The following is a 15,491-nucleotide window of genomic DNA, read 5'->3' as shown; positions in this document are numbered from 1 at the left end:
TTATTAAATGAAGTGTTCTATTTTTTTTTCTTTTTTCCCTATCCCAAATTTCTCCTTGGGCATATCCTTCTCTGACATCAATGGTGCAACTTCTGTTGCAATGTAACATAGCGACTACACCGAAACCAAATCTAACAACTGAACAATTATTTTCCCTATTAGGTCCCCATCCTGACCTTCACCTTAGATTAGATTAAAGTGTTTAAAGTCTTTAAGATCTTGTGCATTAAACAAACTAAAAAAAGTCAGAAACAAAAGTGACTAGGTTACTTTATTCAACATTGCTTTGCAAACATTATTGAGACTATTACACAATATGTAAGCATCATGTATTAAGAAGAAGCAGCATTCTTTTACAAGAAGAATGATCATTTTAAGGGCCGTGTTGAGTACAGAATACAAAGCCTAAAAAGTCCACTATACTACATATTGAGTAAATGAATTCATTTTCCAACACACCAAACATATGGAGATGCTTAAATAAAAACTGAAGCAGTCCTGTGAAACACAGTAACAGCTCCATGCCTAGTGTAGAAAATGGGAATGAGGTGCCCATTGGACTTGCTTCTTGAGTCTATCATGCCTGTTTCTGGAAGCTAATGAAGGACCAAATACCTCTGCTTTCTGTATTTATTACCATGGATCTCATACACTACGTTGTTCTTTCAAAACCTCCTCCTACCTGCATGTGTAACCATTCAGGTGAAGATCCTCTGCTATACTCTCTTGGAGCTTGTGAACCGAACGGCATGCCCGCGGGATCATATGCATGCTGACCAAACTGGAATCAAAATTCATGGCTTTTAATACTCAAGATCTTTCAACAACGATGAAAAACTGAACTCTACTAACATTCACCCAAAAAATTTCCCAAGTACCCAATAAACAAGTTTGCAAATGAAACAAACTCTTAAGACAGAAACAGTATCTATAAAAGCGATAGTTCAACCCTAACAGCAATCCTAGAAACATAACAGGTAGAATTGAACAGATGTCTTGTCAAAAAGAAGAATTTAACATTCAGAAATTCAATATAAAAAGCAAGAGTGTTTAAGACTTACATCCTTAGGAGGAAAGGCTTCGGAGTTCAGTCTCGAATTCACTGCTTCAAGCTTCATTGACAAAAACTGTGACATCCATCCAGTAACATCAAAATCCTCGAAATCAGTTTCAAAACAGACATAAATAAATTTAAGAAAGATTTTAATTGAGCAAAAATAAGAAAATAATAAAAAGCAATGATATCTACCTCAACTTGGCGCTGAAGAGATTGGATATAATTAATTATTTCATCAAGGACCAACGCTTTCCCGATAACCTAAATCAGAGAACGTATGTCAATTCACACTTTCCATGAATTATAAATTCATAACCATACCGATAATCACGAATAATTTTCCATTGTGTTATCAATATGGTCATCTTGACAGAGACGTGCACATATAAACATCCAAAAGATAACATTGTTCTTTTCCAACCCATAATTTTTTTTTTAATTATGCATACACATTCGTGCAACAAAACTAGACCTGTACAAAAACAATACCTTATCACAACCAGGGACCAAATCCTGAAGAATTTTCATCCTTTCACTAATCTTTTCCCTTCGAGCCTGTGCAGCATCCACCAAAGTCCCAATTAGAAATCACAATCAAGAACTTTACTTCATCCAATCACACCTTAAACTCAATTTCCCCTTTAAATTAACATAAAAAAGGCAAACCCATACTACCATATCTTCACTTTACATTTTTAACAGAACAACCCATTAAGAAAACAAACAAAAGAACAAAAATTTACTCGTTCTGCAAGACTGTGGCTATCAGTGGCTTGACCCCTTCTGGCTCGGACGTGAATGTAATCTTGCTTGGGAGGTTCCAATGGAGGCTTTGCGCTTTGCTCCGCAGGCTTTCCTGAACTGACTTCTCCTTCACCTTTACCATTACCATCACCATTTGCCGTTGCTTTAACACGTTTTCCATCACCCTCATTCTGCGCAATCCAAACAACCCTTAACCACATCCTCAATCAATTCAAGTAAACAAAACAAAATAACAAACGCCGAGTGAGCGAATATGTACCACGGCATTGCTGGTGGACACGGTCTTAGCTGAATCGTCCTCTGAGTCTCGCCGCTTTCTGGTGTTACTCGTCCCAAGCCCATTGTTGGGCCTGGGAGGCAAATCCCCAAACTGCCCCGGCCCATGTTCGAACTGCGGGCTCCGGAGACCCAATCCTCCGCCGCCATTAATCGCTTGGGGAAACTGCCAGATCTCCGCCAAGCTATACGGCGCCGTATTGCCGCTCCCATTATTCGCAAAGGAACCCTCGTTCATCATCCCACCCGGATCCATAATGAAAACCCGAACCGCACACACCGATGGAATAACCAAACCGCAACAACAACAAAAAAAGTGAGAGAAAGAGAAAGATGAAGAGAGAGAGAGAGAGAGAGAGAGAGAGAGAAAGGTCTTGGCTTTGGTGCTTGATCTCCTTGGACAGTGGAGAATGGTGCGCGCTGTGGGTTTATATTATATCTCTCTCTTCACTCACACTGTTCCACGGACACAGACCTCGGTGGCAGAGTACGAAGTCGTTTCCACTGAGGTTTGAGCGGTTCTCTCTTCCCTGCCGTACGATCAAACTACCCTGCCTGGTCCTCTAAAAGATCTTCACCATTGAATTCCCCCACCCAATGCAGTTGTGCCACGTGGTAAGGGTTTTAATGCATTCGGGATCTGAAACTCGTAACAGGTGCGGTTGGGTTACGAAAAGGTTTTGGAGTAATTAATCATTGTTTGGATTTAAATAATAGGAGTGAGTGAGTATGTGATGTGAGCAGACAGAATGAGAGTGAGAGGGGTCAATTTGTGGTAAAGTTTCTAATAATGATGGTTATGGAATTTTTAAGAATTTAATTAGAATCAGGAGAATATTCAACGCTTTTGTTTGGTTAACTAATTACAGTATATGGTATGCATGAAACGGATTGAACAATAGGAAGTAAAACTTACAAAACTTCATAATTTTGTTTAACAAGTGAAAGCATTAAGATGAATGTGTTAAAAAAATTGATTAGAGGAGACGTTTAAACTAATTGCAAAGGGTTTAAAATATGTATAAAAAATGATTCCGACGCATATGAGTTGTACTTGGAATAGATTTGGGGCACAAATATAGATAATGCACGAAAATTATATAATTTAAAAATTGGCATGGAATTTTGTTGAGTGCGTTTTGGGGACGTCAAAGGATAATACGAACAGGAGAACATTGGATGCATATTTAGAAGGCCCACAAGCTAACTGTTTCGGCATGGAGCTAGGTTTTGATGGTGACACTAAACTAGTCCCGTTACAGTGATCCGTTTTAATTTTTGGGCTTATCTGATTTAAATTTTTTTCCCTTGACGTGTGTTGTACCAGGATGTCCTCATTTTGTTGCATAATAATGCAATGGATGGTCCCATTTCATAACTGTGAAAGGAGAGTGAAATGATAGAAGAAATCAAATTTAAAAGGTTTTCGGGAGGATTAGGGTTACAAAACTGTATTATCTTAAGTTTTGGAAGTTAAACGTTGTTGAATCCTGCATTATCATGTTTTCATCGCTCATCGTTACATAATCTTATGTTTGCGTTTTGAAGCTGTTGTGGGTAGCAACATTGACAAGAAGCAAGCGCGTACGCTGTGGAAGACTGGCCCAATTGGACATCAGCACGTGATTAAGTGCAGCATTTCGTAAGAGAAGAACAATATTGTGATTCAGTCTTTATCAAAAAAGAAAAATATATATATAAATATTTATTATTATTATTATTATTATTATTATTACTTGAATTATGTTTGGTTTGATTGCACTTAATTAACTGTGCTCCAAAAACAGGACATTATGTTTGGTTTGATTGCACTTAAATTTGGTAGAGGGAAAGCATAAAAGAAAGCGAAGGGAGAGAAAAAAAAGTGTTGAGACACTTGGTTTTTAATGATTGGTAATGGCATTGGTGGGTGCACTTGGTTTTTAACCCTAATTTTTATTTAAATCATATAGCATTTTCTTTTTATTTCTGTAGTTACAAACTATCTTATCTTTACATCAAAAGTGAAATTTATTGTTGTTAAAAGTGATATTTACATTTTAAAAACTATTAAATTACGGACAACAATAAAATGATTATTTATAAAACATTCCCTTAAATAAGGAAAGGAATGATTTGTGAGTGATATATATGTTCTTTTTAATGGATTTAAGAGTGAGTGAGAAGGACACGATTAGTAGGATGCAAAGATTTTTATCTCTCTTCAATTAAGGATATTTTAGGGTAATAAAGGTGAAAATATAATTATATTCCTATTATGTATCACATTGTATTTGTGTATTGTAAATTGTAATAATGTTGTATTAAAGTTCAAGTGTTTATACAAGGAAAAAAGAGAAAATAAAAATAAAGAAAAGTCAAACATCACATTTATGGATTATTTTTATTGAGCTCAATCAATGTTTATTAAACTTGACAAGGATGCCAATAAGCTCGACCAGACGTCTTTAAGCTTGGCAAAGGTGGTGTGGAGCTCGACTAGACGTGATTATGGAGATTTAGTGGTTATGATGAGAAAAATGCAATTGTCTTTGGTTATTGAATTACTAGGACTTTGATATTCATGATTTTGGATTTAATCAATCCAATGAGATTGAATTAAATAGAGTTAAATATGTTTTTTATCTCTTAACTTTTAGTGAAAATTAGAATTAGTCCATTTTCGAAACTTTGGCCCAATTTAGTTCCTCAACTTTAGAAACGTGTGGATTTAGTCATTTTAACCAAATTTTGTTAAGTTTATTTGATGTTTCAAACACATTTTATGATGTCATTTGAGTTGTTTACCCTATTTAGTGATGGTATCGGAGGGGGTATTTTTCGAAGAGTATAGCGCAGCGGAATTAAAAACTCAGAGAGCGGAAAGCGTGTTCGATCACAATTAAAATTAATTTGGTCCTTTTAGTAAAAATAATTTTCTTTCAGAAAATTAATCAAACAGTTGATATACGTAAAATAATGTGAGTGTAGGGAATAAGAAGATCAACACAGAATTTTTATCCTGGTTCGAATCAAAAGATTCTACGTCCAGTCGTTAATCACTATAAATAGTGATTAACCTTTTTCACTAAAAATGGTTTCACAGATTACAAGATAATGAACAGGAATAAAATGAAAAGAACTACTCTACCAACTTGAAGAGAACCGCTCCGGCAATCGACCAACGATTCACAAGCTTCTCCTTTCACAAGACCAGGCAGAGCACCTTGCTAACTTGAGGAGAGTCTGCTCCGACTATCGACACACGATACGCGAGCCTCTCCTTTCACAAGACCAAGCAAGGGAACAATGAACAAAAAGCTCTTTAAGAACGTTCCTCTGACACACAGTGTTCTAAGCTTTCTCAGTTCAAAAAACGTTCCTTTCTAATTTCTCCAAAACAAAATATATAGCCAAGTACACTGAGTGCCAAAGGTCAGCTCCCAACTGCCATGAATAATCGATTATTGTAAGTGATAATCGATTATTCAAGTCCGTTATAGGTTTTCAAAAATGTGATAATCGATTATATGAAGTGATAATCGATTATTCAAGTATGACTTGTGATAATCGATTATTGCTTAATCATAATCGATTATTGTAGTTAAAAATGCAAGTTTACAAGGTTTACAAGAATTTCCTACTACATTTAATTTCTACAAATTGCTTTTAACTAATTCTAATATCTTCTGCAACTAAAACTTCTTGTAGCATCATCAAAACAAATTTCTTCAAGATTTACCAATACTCCTTATTGGTAACATTTAGCACATTTTTTTTTCTTTAATGTTAGTTGAAAAACACATTTAAAATCTTAAATAAACTTAACAAAATTTGATTAAAAGGACTAAATTCAAGTATTTATAAAAATGAGGGACTAAATTAGTCCAAAATTTTAAACATTGACTAGTTCTAATTTCACTTAAAGTTGAGGGACTAAAAATATATTTAACTCACGTATATTACAAACACTAGGTACGAATAAAAAAGGGCTTCAAAATGCATACACCACTTAAGTAAAAATAATTAGTTTAATTATTTAATTTATGGGTTTAGGTTTTTGTATGTGTATCAAGCTTATGTAGAAATATATAGTAATTTGTAGTATTCTAATTAAGGACGTATGTTTAATTAATTTAGTAATTTAATTATGTTTTAATTAGAGCTGTCAAAACGAGTAACCCGGCCCGACCCGACCCGACCCACCACAGGTTGGTCACTTAGTGAGCCAACCCAACCCGGCTCATTTATTAGCGAGCCAAAAAATTCGAACCCGACCCACCACGGGTTGGTGGGTTAAACGGGTTGGCTCATTGGCTCACTTAGTTAACTTTTTTCACCCTCTTCTTCTTAGATAATTATAATATGTTACTTTGATCGATCAAATTGAAACAGTAATAATTGGAATAATTGATATAAAAGAAAATGAAACAAAAGAAATATATTGTTATATATATTCTAAGCTATCAAGCATAAAATTTTGCCAAATTTAGTTTAATGAGATATAGATAATCGTTTGACCAAGAAACTACATATAGCTGTTAACAAAAATATATAGCACAAGATAAAACTGTCATGCTTGTAGATAGGTCTAAAAACAAGATAAAACAAATGATATATTCCTGAATTATCCAATCTATAATATTATCCATCTATTAAATTGGAGTCCTGAATGGATAAATCCACAGTATTATGCTCTCTTGAAGCATCTTCTTCTTTATCTCCATCTATAATATTATCCAATTTATAATCTTAGGGTTTTATTTGCAGATGGAAACTTTTGGAAAGACAGTAGCGTACTTTATTGCTAAGTAAAGGTTGTGCATTTTGAATAATTAATTAATTAATTTGATTTCAATAAAAAGAAATAGGAATTAAATAATTAATTTAATTTAATTAAAAAAATAGGTGGGTTGGTGAGCCAACCCGACCCACCACGGGTTCAACCCGTGTGAGCCGGGTTCTTAGTGAGCCGGGTCAAAATTGGCTCGCATAAAAAATTTTGTATTTTTTTCCAACCCAACCCGGCTCAAACCCGTGGTGAGCCGGGTTGGCTCATGGATTTCAACCCATTTTGACGGCACTAGTTTTAATATAAATAATAATTTCATTATCATCTAATCAAATAATACATTCACATTTAATACTTATAATAATTAATAATAATCATCATCATCATTAATAATATTAAATAATAACATCAATAATTAATAATAATAATACTACTAATTATTATTAATAATTAATAATAATAAATAATAATATAGGTTAAAACTCTCGAATGCTCCTCATATTTATAAGAAAATATCAATTCGGTTATCAGATTTTAAGTAGTCTCAATTCTGTTTTTTTTTAAATGTGCAACAAGTAAGTCATTGTCATTCATTTGACTTAAATGTCGTGAAGTCTTGATGAGCTGGAATGCATAATAAATTATGTGTTTGACAAAGCTCAACTTCCACATACTCCACTAAAAAGCATTGAATGAATAGTCTAATTATGTGTAGTAGTACTCTTGGTTGCATTTTATGAATTTATTATACTTTTATAATTTAAGCATTGATATGAATAAAAATCCCCAGAGATTAATATCAACATTTTTTTTATTTAAGAAATCATCACTTTTTTAAAATAGTTCTCATTTGATCTATGTGTTTTTATTAATTTTTATTTTATTTTTGTGAACTACTTTCTCATTATTCCATTTTTTTTAATTCTACATCTCCTCTTTATTTGTGTTGTTATGACTTTCTCCTTTGGGTTCATAATCTTTTTGTATTTTACTTTTTTAAATGAAAATTAACAATGGAAATTCTAGCCATGAAAATTCTAGTGGAACTAGAAGGTTTGGAGGACCAATGTCTAACCATTTTGGTAGCCTTGGTTCTAAGTTGATTAGGAGGGGGTTTTAGTGGTCTTTAGAGATGGTGAAGGCTATTGGAAGGAGATCATGAGAATGTTGTAGAGTGAGAAGTACATACAGATGGAGAAACGAGTGCGCAGGTTAAGGAGGCAACATGAAAAAGGGATGGATTAAACAAGTTAGTGAAATATATTCCAGCTCATCAAGATTTTACGATGTTTTAATCAAATGGAAAGGGCTTATTGACCCAATTAAGACTACCTGAAATCTAACGACCGAATTGAGATTATAATACAAATATAAGGATCACTATGAAGGATTCCTTGTGAGGTAAGGGAAGCTAGACCTCATTTTAGATTATGTTTGTGGTTTGAATTTAGTATCTCTATGTATGATAAGCTAAATTAAATGTAATTGTAATGATTATTTTAGTAATGTTTGTGTTTAAGTGATGATAAATGATTGTTTGATGCTTGAATGCTTAGTGTAGTGTGAATTTTATGTTGATATTGTTATGTTAGTGTGTAATGGAGTTATATTGATGTTAGAAATTGAATTCAAAGTGGTTAGAGTGAAGAGTAACCAATTCATTAGGTTTTAAGGTCAAAAAAAGAGGTTTTGATGGGTGAAATTGAGATATAGGTGTTGGAGTGAGAAAATAATTGGTTTAGTACTTCTATGTGAGAATTTGAGACTTGTTAGAAGTGTTCTTTGAGTGAAATCTGATATGGAACAAAGGGGTAGTTTATTGTTGTAGCTTTTGAGTGTTTTTAGTGTAAAAGAGAGGTTTTGGATAGTGAGATTTTGAGGCAATGAGGAGAAACCGTTTTGGGAAGTTGGAAGTATGTTATTAGAACCATTATGACTTGTATAGACAATTAGATAAGAGAAATCTGGTGTAGAAGTGTTCATTGTATGATAGGGTAAGTCTTTTGGCTCTTTTTAGTTCAATTTGAGGTTTTACATAGTGAAAATTTGAAAGAGAAGAGTTGTGAGTAATATGAGGTGTTGGGGTGTACTATATAATATATTAAGACTTGTTTAGTGAAAATTTGAAAGAGAAGAGTTGTGAGAAATATGAGGTGTTGGGGTGTACTATATAATATATTAAGACTTATTTGTGTAGTTGGTTTATTAATATAGTTGTTGGAAAGTATAGAAATGGTTTTAGGTAGCTTAGGAAGGTGAATTTGGGTTTGGAGTAGCAAATTGGAGTTATATTGGTGTTATCTGAGGTTTCTTAGTGCCTAGAGGGTCCTAGGGATCAAAAGAAGTTGTAGGGTAAGTGTGTGAAGTAATTCAAAAAGGGTATATTTTTACTGATATCGCCTAGGCACCTCTACTAGGACGTTGAGCGCCTATTTTTAGTGGCTAGGGCGTTGAGCGCCAGAAAACAGAAGCTAGGGTGTTGAGCATTAGCTTCATGACGCCTGAGCGCCAACTTCATGGGGCCTGAGCACCAACTTCATGGGACCTGAGCACCAACTTCTAGTTTTCTATCTTCATGTTTTATGTGTTTTACGACAAATGGTTGGATTGTTTATAGTTCTTTGAAGCATTATCAGTGATTTTACATGTTGGTATGCAATATAAAATTGAATGGATATGTATATGGTTTTCAAATGGTTTCAAAGTGGTGGTGTAAGTTTCAAAGGTGGAACTTCTTGGTGTGGTTGCAAGTGTTATTAGAATAAATGCAGATAGCTCAGTCTTGGGGGTTATCTTGACACTCTAATGGTCTTTCATTTTCAAGTAGTGAAGATTGACACACGTGGTTGAGTAGCAAGAGGTCTTAGTCTAGGTTGGGTGAAACCCAATTGGCAATTACTTTGCAAAGCAGTAAAGGCTACCACAAGTGCACAACCCACCATAGCTCGACATTCTTTCTAAGTCCGGACAATCCAGTCTAAGTCTTGACATGTTTAGGATGTTTGATTTAATTATTCTATGTGATTTAATTATGATGTTTGATATATTAATGTATTGTATGAATTGTTTTAATATCTAGCTTACCCTTTTGTTTGTCATTTTGTTGTATGTCCATTGTTTCTTTTGTTGACTATGATCATCCGATGGGTATAAGTGGAGGGTGATGATGTTTCCTTGGAACAGACATTAGATGGAGGAGCTGTTAATGTCTAGTAGCGTTAGTCACCTTGCATATAGTTTTGTTTAGTTAGTTTGTATGTAAAGTTTTCTTTATAGTTGTTCTTGATCACGGGAATAACTATATTTTCTTGTCTTTGTCGACTGTTTTTGTTTTATTAAAATGTGTGATGGTTCCATTTATAATTTAATACTATACTTTTTTTTTATGTTACAATTTCAGCTATCCAAATATATAATAATTTACTATTTTTTAAATTTTAATATTTCAAATACTTTTTCAAATATCATTTATTTATAATATTAATGACAATCCAATCTATTAAAACATTTTTATAATTTATTATATGGGTCAAATTTATCAAAAGCTTGATTTTTAAATCCAATTTCTATCGCTTTCAAACTTCTTAAAAAATACAAGATACACTTTACTCCAATCTACTCAAATTTATTCATTAATTATTTCTCAAATTCATTTTTAGAAGTAAACCCACATTGAAAAAAAAAAATAGTGTAATTCTAAACTAATTTAAATGATATATATATATATATATATATATATATATATATATATATATATATATATATATATATATATATATATATATATATATATATATATTTTGTGCGTGTACACTGATCAACTTAATATTTTAAGCTGAAATTCTTATGGTAACAAATCAATTCAAACGAAATTAATCAAACAAATAAAACCAAGTGGAATCCACTCCTCTAAATTAATGGTTATTATTTTAAGAAAGCTTATTATTTTATAAATTTGCTTATTATTTTGGACGTCCCATAAAAGTAATAGTTAAGTGTGTTCATAAGGTGAATAAACAGATATTATTTGTTAATAACTTATTAACTCAAAATTTATAGTTTTGCTAAATGGACCTTTATGAGAAAAGAAAAACATATATTAGTATAAGAACTCTTTACTACAACTTGTTTATATATATATATATATATATATATATATATATATATATATATATATATATAATTTGTAATTTAGATTTATGTGATCAATGTAGATTTGAACATTTTTCTACCACTAGTCTTTCCAAATTTGTAAAAATGTGGAGCATAGTTGTTTAAAGTTTTTTATAGAACTGTCAAAACGGGTCATCCAGCTCGACCAGGTCCAGTCCATCATGGGTTGGTCACTTAGTGAACCAATCTAACTCGACTCATTTATTAGTGAGCCAAAAAAACTCTAATCTGGCTCAACCCATCACGGGTTGGTGGGTAAACAGGTTGACTCACTCTCTCACTTAATTAAAATTTTTTTAAAATAAAAAAAAATCACAAACTTTCTATAATTCAAATCTAAACAAATTTCACTCCCAAATTTCACTCCCAAGATGGGTGTTTAATTAACTTTTAAAATAAGGAACTTAAATAATTTTTTCAAGCAGAAACAAAATAATAAATATTTTTTTATAAAATTAAAATTAAATTTTAATAAAATAAAATTATGTATGTGGGTTGGTGGGTCAACCCGGCCCACAACGGGTTCAACCCGCATAAGTCGACTTTAAATGAGCCTGGTTGAAATTTGATCCGCATAAAAAAAATACAATATTTTCAAACCCAACCCGGCTCAAATCCGTGGTGGGCCAGGTTGACATGTGGATTGTAACTCATTTTGACAGCTTTAGTTTTTTACATCATTATTTAATAACCTACTACAGTGTTATGATCTAAATCCCACAATTAATGTAAAAAAGGTTGTTTTAATTACTAATTTTAAATGTCTCTTTTTCTAGTATCACTTATTTTATATAAAAAAAGGTACCGTTATCTTATTAAAAGAAGGATATAGCCAATTAATTAATAAATATTGAAATATTACATCTTAATATGTCAAATAAATAATAGATTTCATTTGACATGTTTTTTAATGTCAAAGAAATAATATGAAAAAGCCTTTTGAAATGTTTTGAAATAGATTTAAAATAATTTATTATTTCTTTAACTAAGATTTTATTTATCTAAAGCATTTAACTAAGATTTCCGTTTATCTAATGTATTTAACTCTCCGTATATTCTATATACGATTTATAGTTAATTATTACTAATCTTTTCTACCGTTATATTGCTAAAATAATAATGGTGGACAGTTTGAAATAGGACAATCAAAATCTTAATATAAGTAAGTTCTTGCTTGACTATATATCTTTTCTCTTAATATATGAGAATTTTATATTTAGAATTAACTAAGGAATAAGAATTTATGCTAATCTAAATCGGTGGAAATATTGATAGTATAGGTTGAAGTTTTGAAAGTTTTTTAACCTCACTTTGGAAATTTATGAATATTGAAGTTATTTTTCTTACAAGCCAAACTACATCTAAATAAGGAGAAATAATTAATTATATCTACTTATTTAAGTTTGATCTACATTGATTGGAATGATATGAAATATTATGAAAATTGAATTAGTATGTGCAAGATATTTACGGATCTTCAAAAAATATTTTGAAAATGTCCAAATTTTATCTATAAGTATAGAAAAATTTGAAAGAAGAAAATACAATATAATTAAAAAAAATTATTTATATATAAATATTTACACATATAAAAAAAATATGAAAAACATTTAAGGGGGCCAAAGCCCTCTACAAACTCCGTCCTAGTGCAAAAACTTGTAATATTAATATTCTGAAATTATGATTCTAAGACTTAAGGTAGGAGAGAGACATGGTATCACTATTCTCTTATTTAAAATATTTACTTTTCAAACAAGAAATATCACTTAATTAATGAAAAGTTAGAATTATTGGGAAATTTTTTCAAAACTTAGTGATTTGTTCCACAAGTTACATGATGTAACTAATGCTGTGACGCTTGAAGTTTACAAATACTTTTGATAGGTCAAATATTAATATTTAGTGAAATATACTCGATTTTAATATAAGTTTCATAAATTGTAAAATGGGACAAGTGATCATGATGTCATATGAGATAAGTTGATTATTTTTATAAATTTAATTTATAATTCAAGTATAACTTATTGTTGTTCTTATTTTTATTTTTATTTTTATTTTTATATTATCAAAACTGACAAATGCATATGATAATGTTTTGCTATATAAATATACTCAATAAATTAACAATTAAAATATTTTATTTCTATTTTCTTTATAGTCTGAATGCATTTTGGGAAGTTTCAAAGTATTATATAAAGATTATATTTTGTATAATAGTAGTATATATGGTTAAAATCTTCATATTCCTTATATTTGTTTCATATTCCTTATATTTGTATAAGAATCTCAATTCAATATCTTAATTGGATTTTCAAATTTGAAAATGTGTAACAAATAAGTTTTTTTCTTTTCGTGGTAATAAACAACGTTAATACCTACGAATGTGGTACACAATAGACATGCTAATGTGAATGATTTTATTATATGAAATTGTGATTTAAGTTATGATATGGAATTGGAGTTTAATTGTTTAATTGGTGAAGGTGGTGGAAAAAAAGTTAGGGATTTGTTGCAGTGTAGATTAGGGATTTTGAAAATGTCGATTTGGAATTTCGAAAAGGGATTTAAGGATTTTGAAAGAGGATATGGAAAGGGGGTTTAGGGATTTCCAAAGAGGGATTTGCAATAGAAGATGAGCACATTATGAAAGATATTTGAAGATCAACAGGATTGAAGACAAAGACAATCAATTGGGGATTTCGAAACATCTAGGGAGGTTCATGGCAGTCGAGGTGAGTTTCATTTGGTGGTTGGTTGTGTGTTGTGTTTTGGTTTTGGGGGTGAGAAATGAGTTTTACGTTTTGGTTCTAACAGTTTGAAATACTACATTCTCACCACAAAAACAAATGGGTTTTACACCCAACCACCTTACGGTGCCACTACTATGTTGTATACCCCAACCATTGCATATGTAAGACGAAAAAGAACGAGACATTTCTAAGCTGAACAATGTTCGAGTTCCACCTTCGACAACCTTCTTTCACAAGACGAAGAAGAACGAGACATTCTAGGTTAACTTCTAAATATTAGGGCAATCATAATAATGTTAGGACAAACAATGCACGTGTAAAAGGAGATAAAAAAGAACATCAACTTTTGAAATTAATAAACAACGACACATCCTTCACTAACTATTATAGCTTAACACGTCTTGATGTCGTTTCTTACCACGTAACTAAAATGACTTATATATAAATTTCTATATAAATACGAAGACCATTCAAAAATTTTAATATATACATATATATATATATATATATATATATATATATATATATATATATATATTAATCATTTTGTATAAAACAATTTAATGAGTGATTTTGTATAACGAGTTTAACACCTTAAAAGTAATTATATTAAAATTTATACGAGTAATGATTCCACATAGACTAATTATATAAAAGGTACACTACCATATATTGTTATTATGGGCCTAAAGCCGACTGATCGGGTACGATGGCCTACTGACTCGAAAGGACCGAGTGATAGACATGCAGAAAAGAGCTTTGCTTTCGCTCGGTCCCGACAACAGCAGCGTTAAAGCACAATTAATATTACAATGGTTATCGATAAGTGGTTAAAGTTTGCACTAATGATCATTAGGAGGTAAATTAATTTGTCAAATTCTTATAAATAGAGGTTTAATTTCGAGATAAACTTACTTTTTCATAATTGATTTACTTAAGACCTCTAGAAAAAAATTCTGACTTGAGCGTCATAATATATATTCTGCAGGTCACCCAATTTGGCGGAGACAGGAGCCGCATACATGTGGTATCTCATCCCAATTCAGCAGAAAAATATATAAATTAAAAATATTATAAAAAGGTCAATGATGATAACTAGATGATGATAAATATCGATGTAGACAAAATTTTCTAAATGAAAAAATGATAGGTTTTGGAATTAGTATCCAAAAATATAGTCGTAAAATAGTATAGTACACAAAAATATATCCCTAACTAATATCCTTTTTTGTCATTTTACTTTGGAAATTTTGAAAAAATTTAAAAAGTAAACCAATGAAGGTCTGTACAAAGATGTTTTAAACAAATTGGCTACTTTAATTGAATGGAAACCTTCAAAGTCTTGTTATTACTTTTAAACGAGGGTGTAACAGCCTTCTCCGAGCTTTAGTTTTTATAATCCATAAAGAATCACTTTTACTTTATTATTGTACTTTTACTTTACAGAATCACTTTTTATAATCGTACTTGTAAGAGCATGTATGAAATGTTTTTTCTTTTTTCTTAATTCTATCTGTTTATAAATGACAGGTTCTTATCAAATTTAAAATAAGTTGAGTGTCTGAAATATTAACAAAATTTAGTCAAAATATTCTGAAAAAGTAAACTAATTTTAAAAACATGAAATTTTTAAGTTTATATTTTTTAACAATTTTTCGTTTTCAATTTCATATTATTTTTCTTACAAAACTGACTTTTT

General features: G+C 31.2%; 1 protein-coding gene across 1 annotated transcript; it reads right to left on the bottom strand.

The window, feature by feature from the left end:
• Nucleotides 1–245: 245 nt before the first annotated feature.
• On the bottom strand, nt 246–2,638 carry BPEP (transcription factor BIG PETAL P (BPE)). The gene is made up of 6 exons (XM_047301381.2): nt 2,082–2,638; nt 1,801–1,992; nt 1,547–1,612; nt 1,250–1,318; nt 1,062–1,127; nt 246–781 (listed from the first exon to the last, which is right to left on the bottom strand). The coding sequence occupies exons 1-6, from the start codon at nt 2,352–2,354 to the stop codon at nt 653–655; spliced, it is 795 nt and encodes a 264-aa protein (XP_047157337.2). The 5' UTR covers nt 2,355–2,638; the 3' UTR covers nt 246–652.
• Nucleotides 2,639–15,491: the final 12,853 nt, after the last annotated feature.

The sequence above is a fragment of the Vigna umbellata genome, chromosome 1, assembly GCF_029865625.1.
Source record: "Vigna umbellata cultivar VRB3 chromosome 1, Vumbellata_1.0, whole genome shotgun sequence".
NCBI lineage: Eukaryota > Viridiplantae > Streptophyta > Magnoliopsida > Fabales > Fabaceae > Vigna > Vigna umbellata.
The sequence above is the reverse complement of the archived record's forward strand: the minus strand, read 5'-3'. Positions and strand labels throughout refer to the sequence as shown.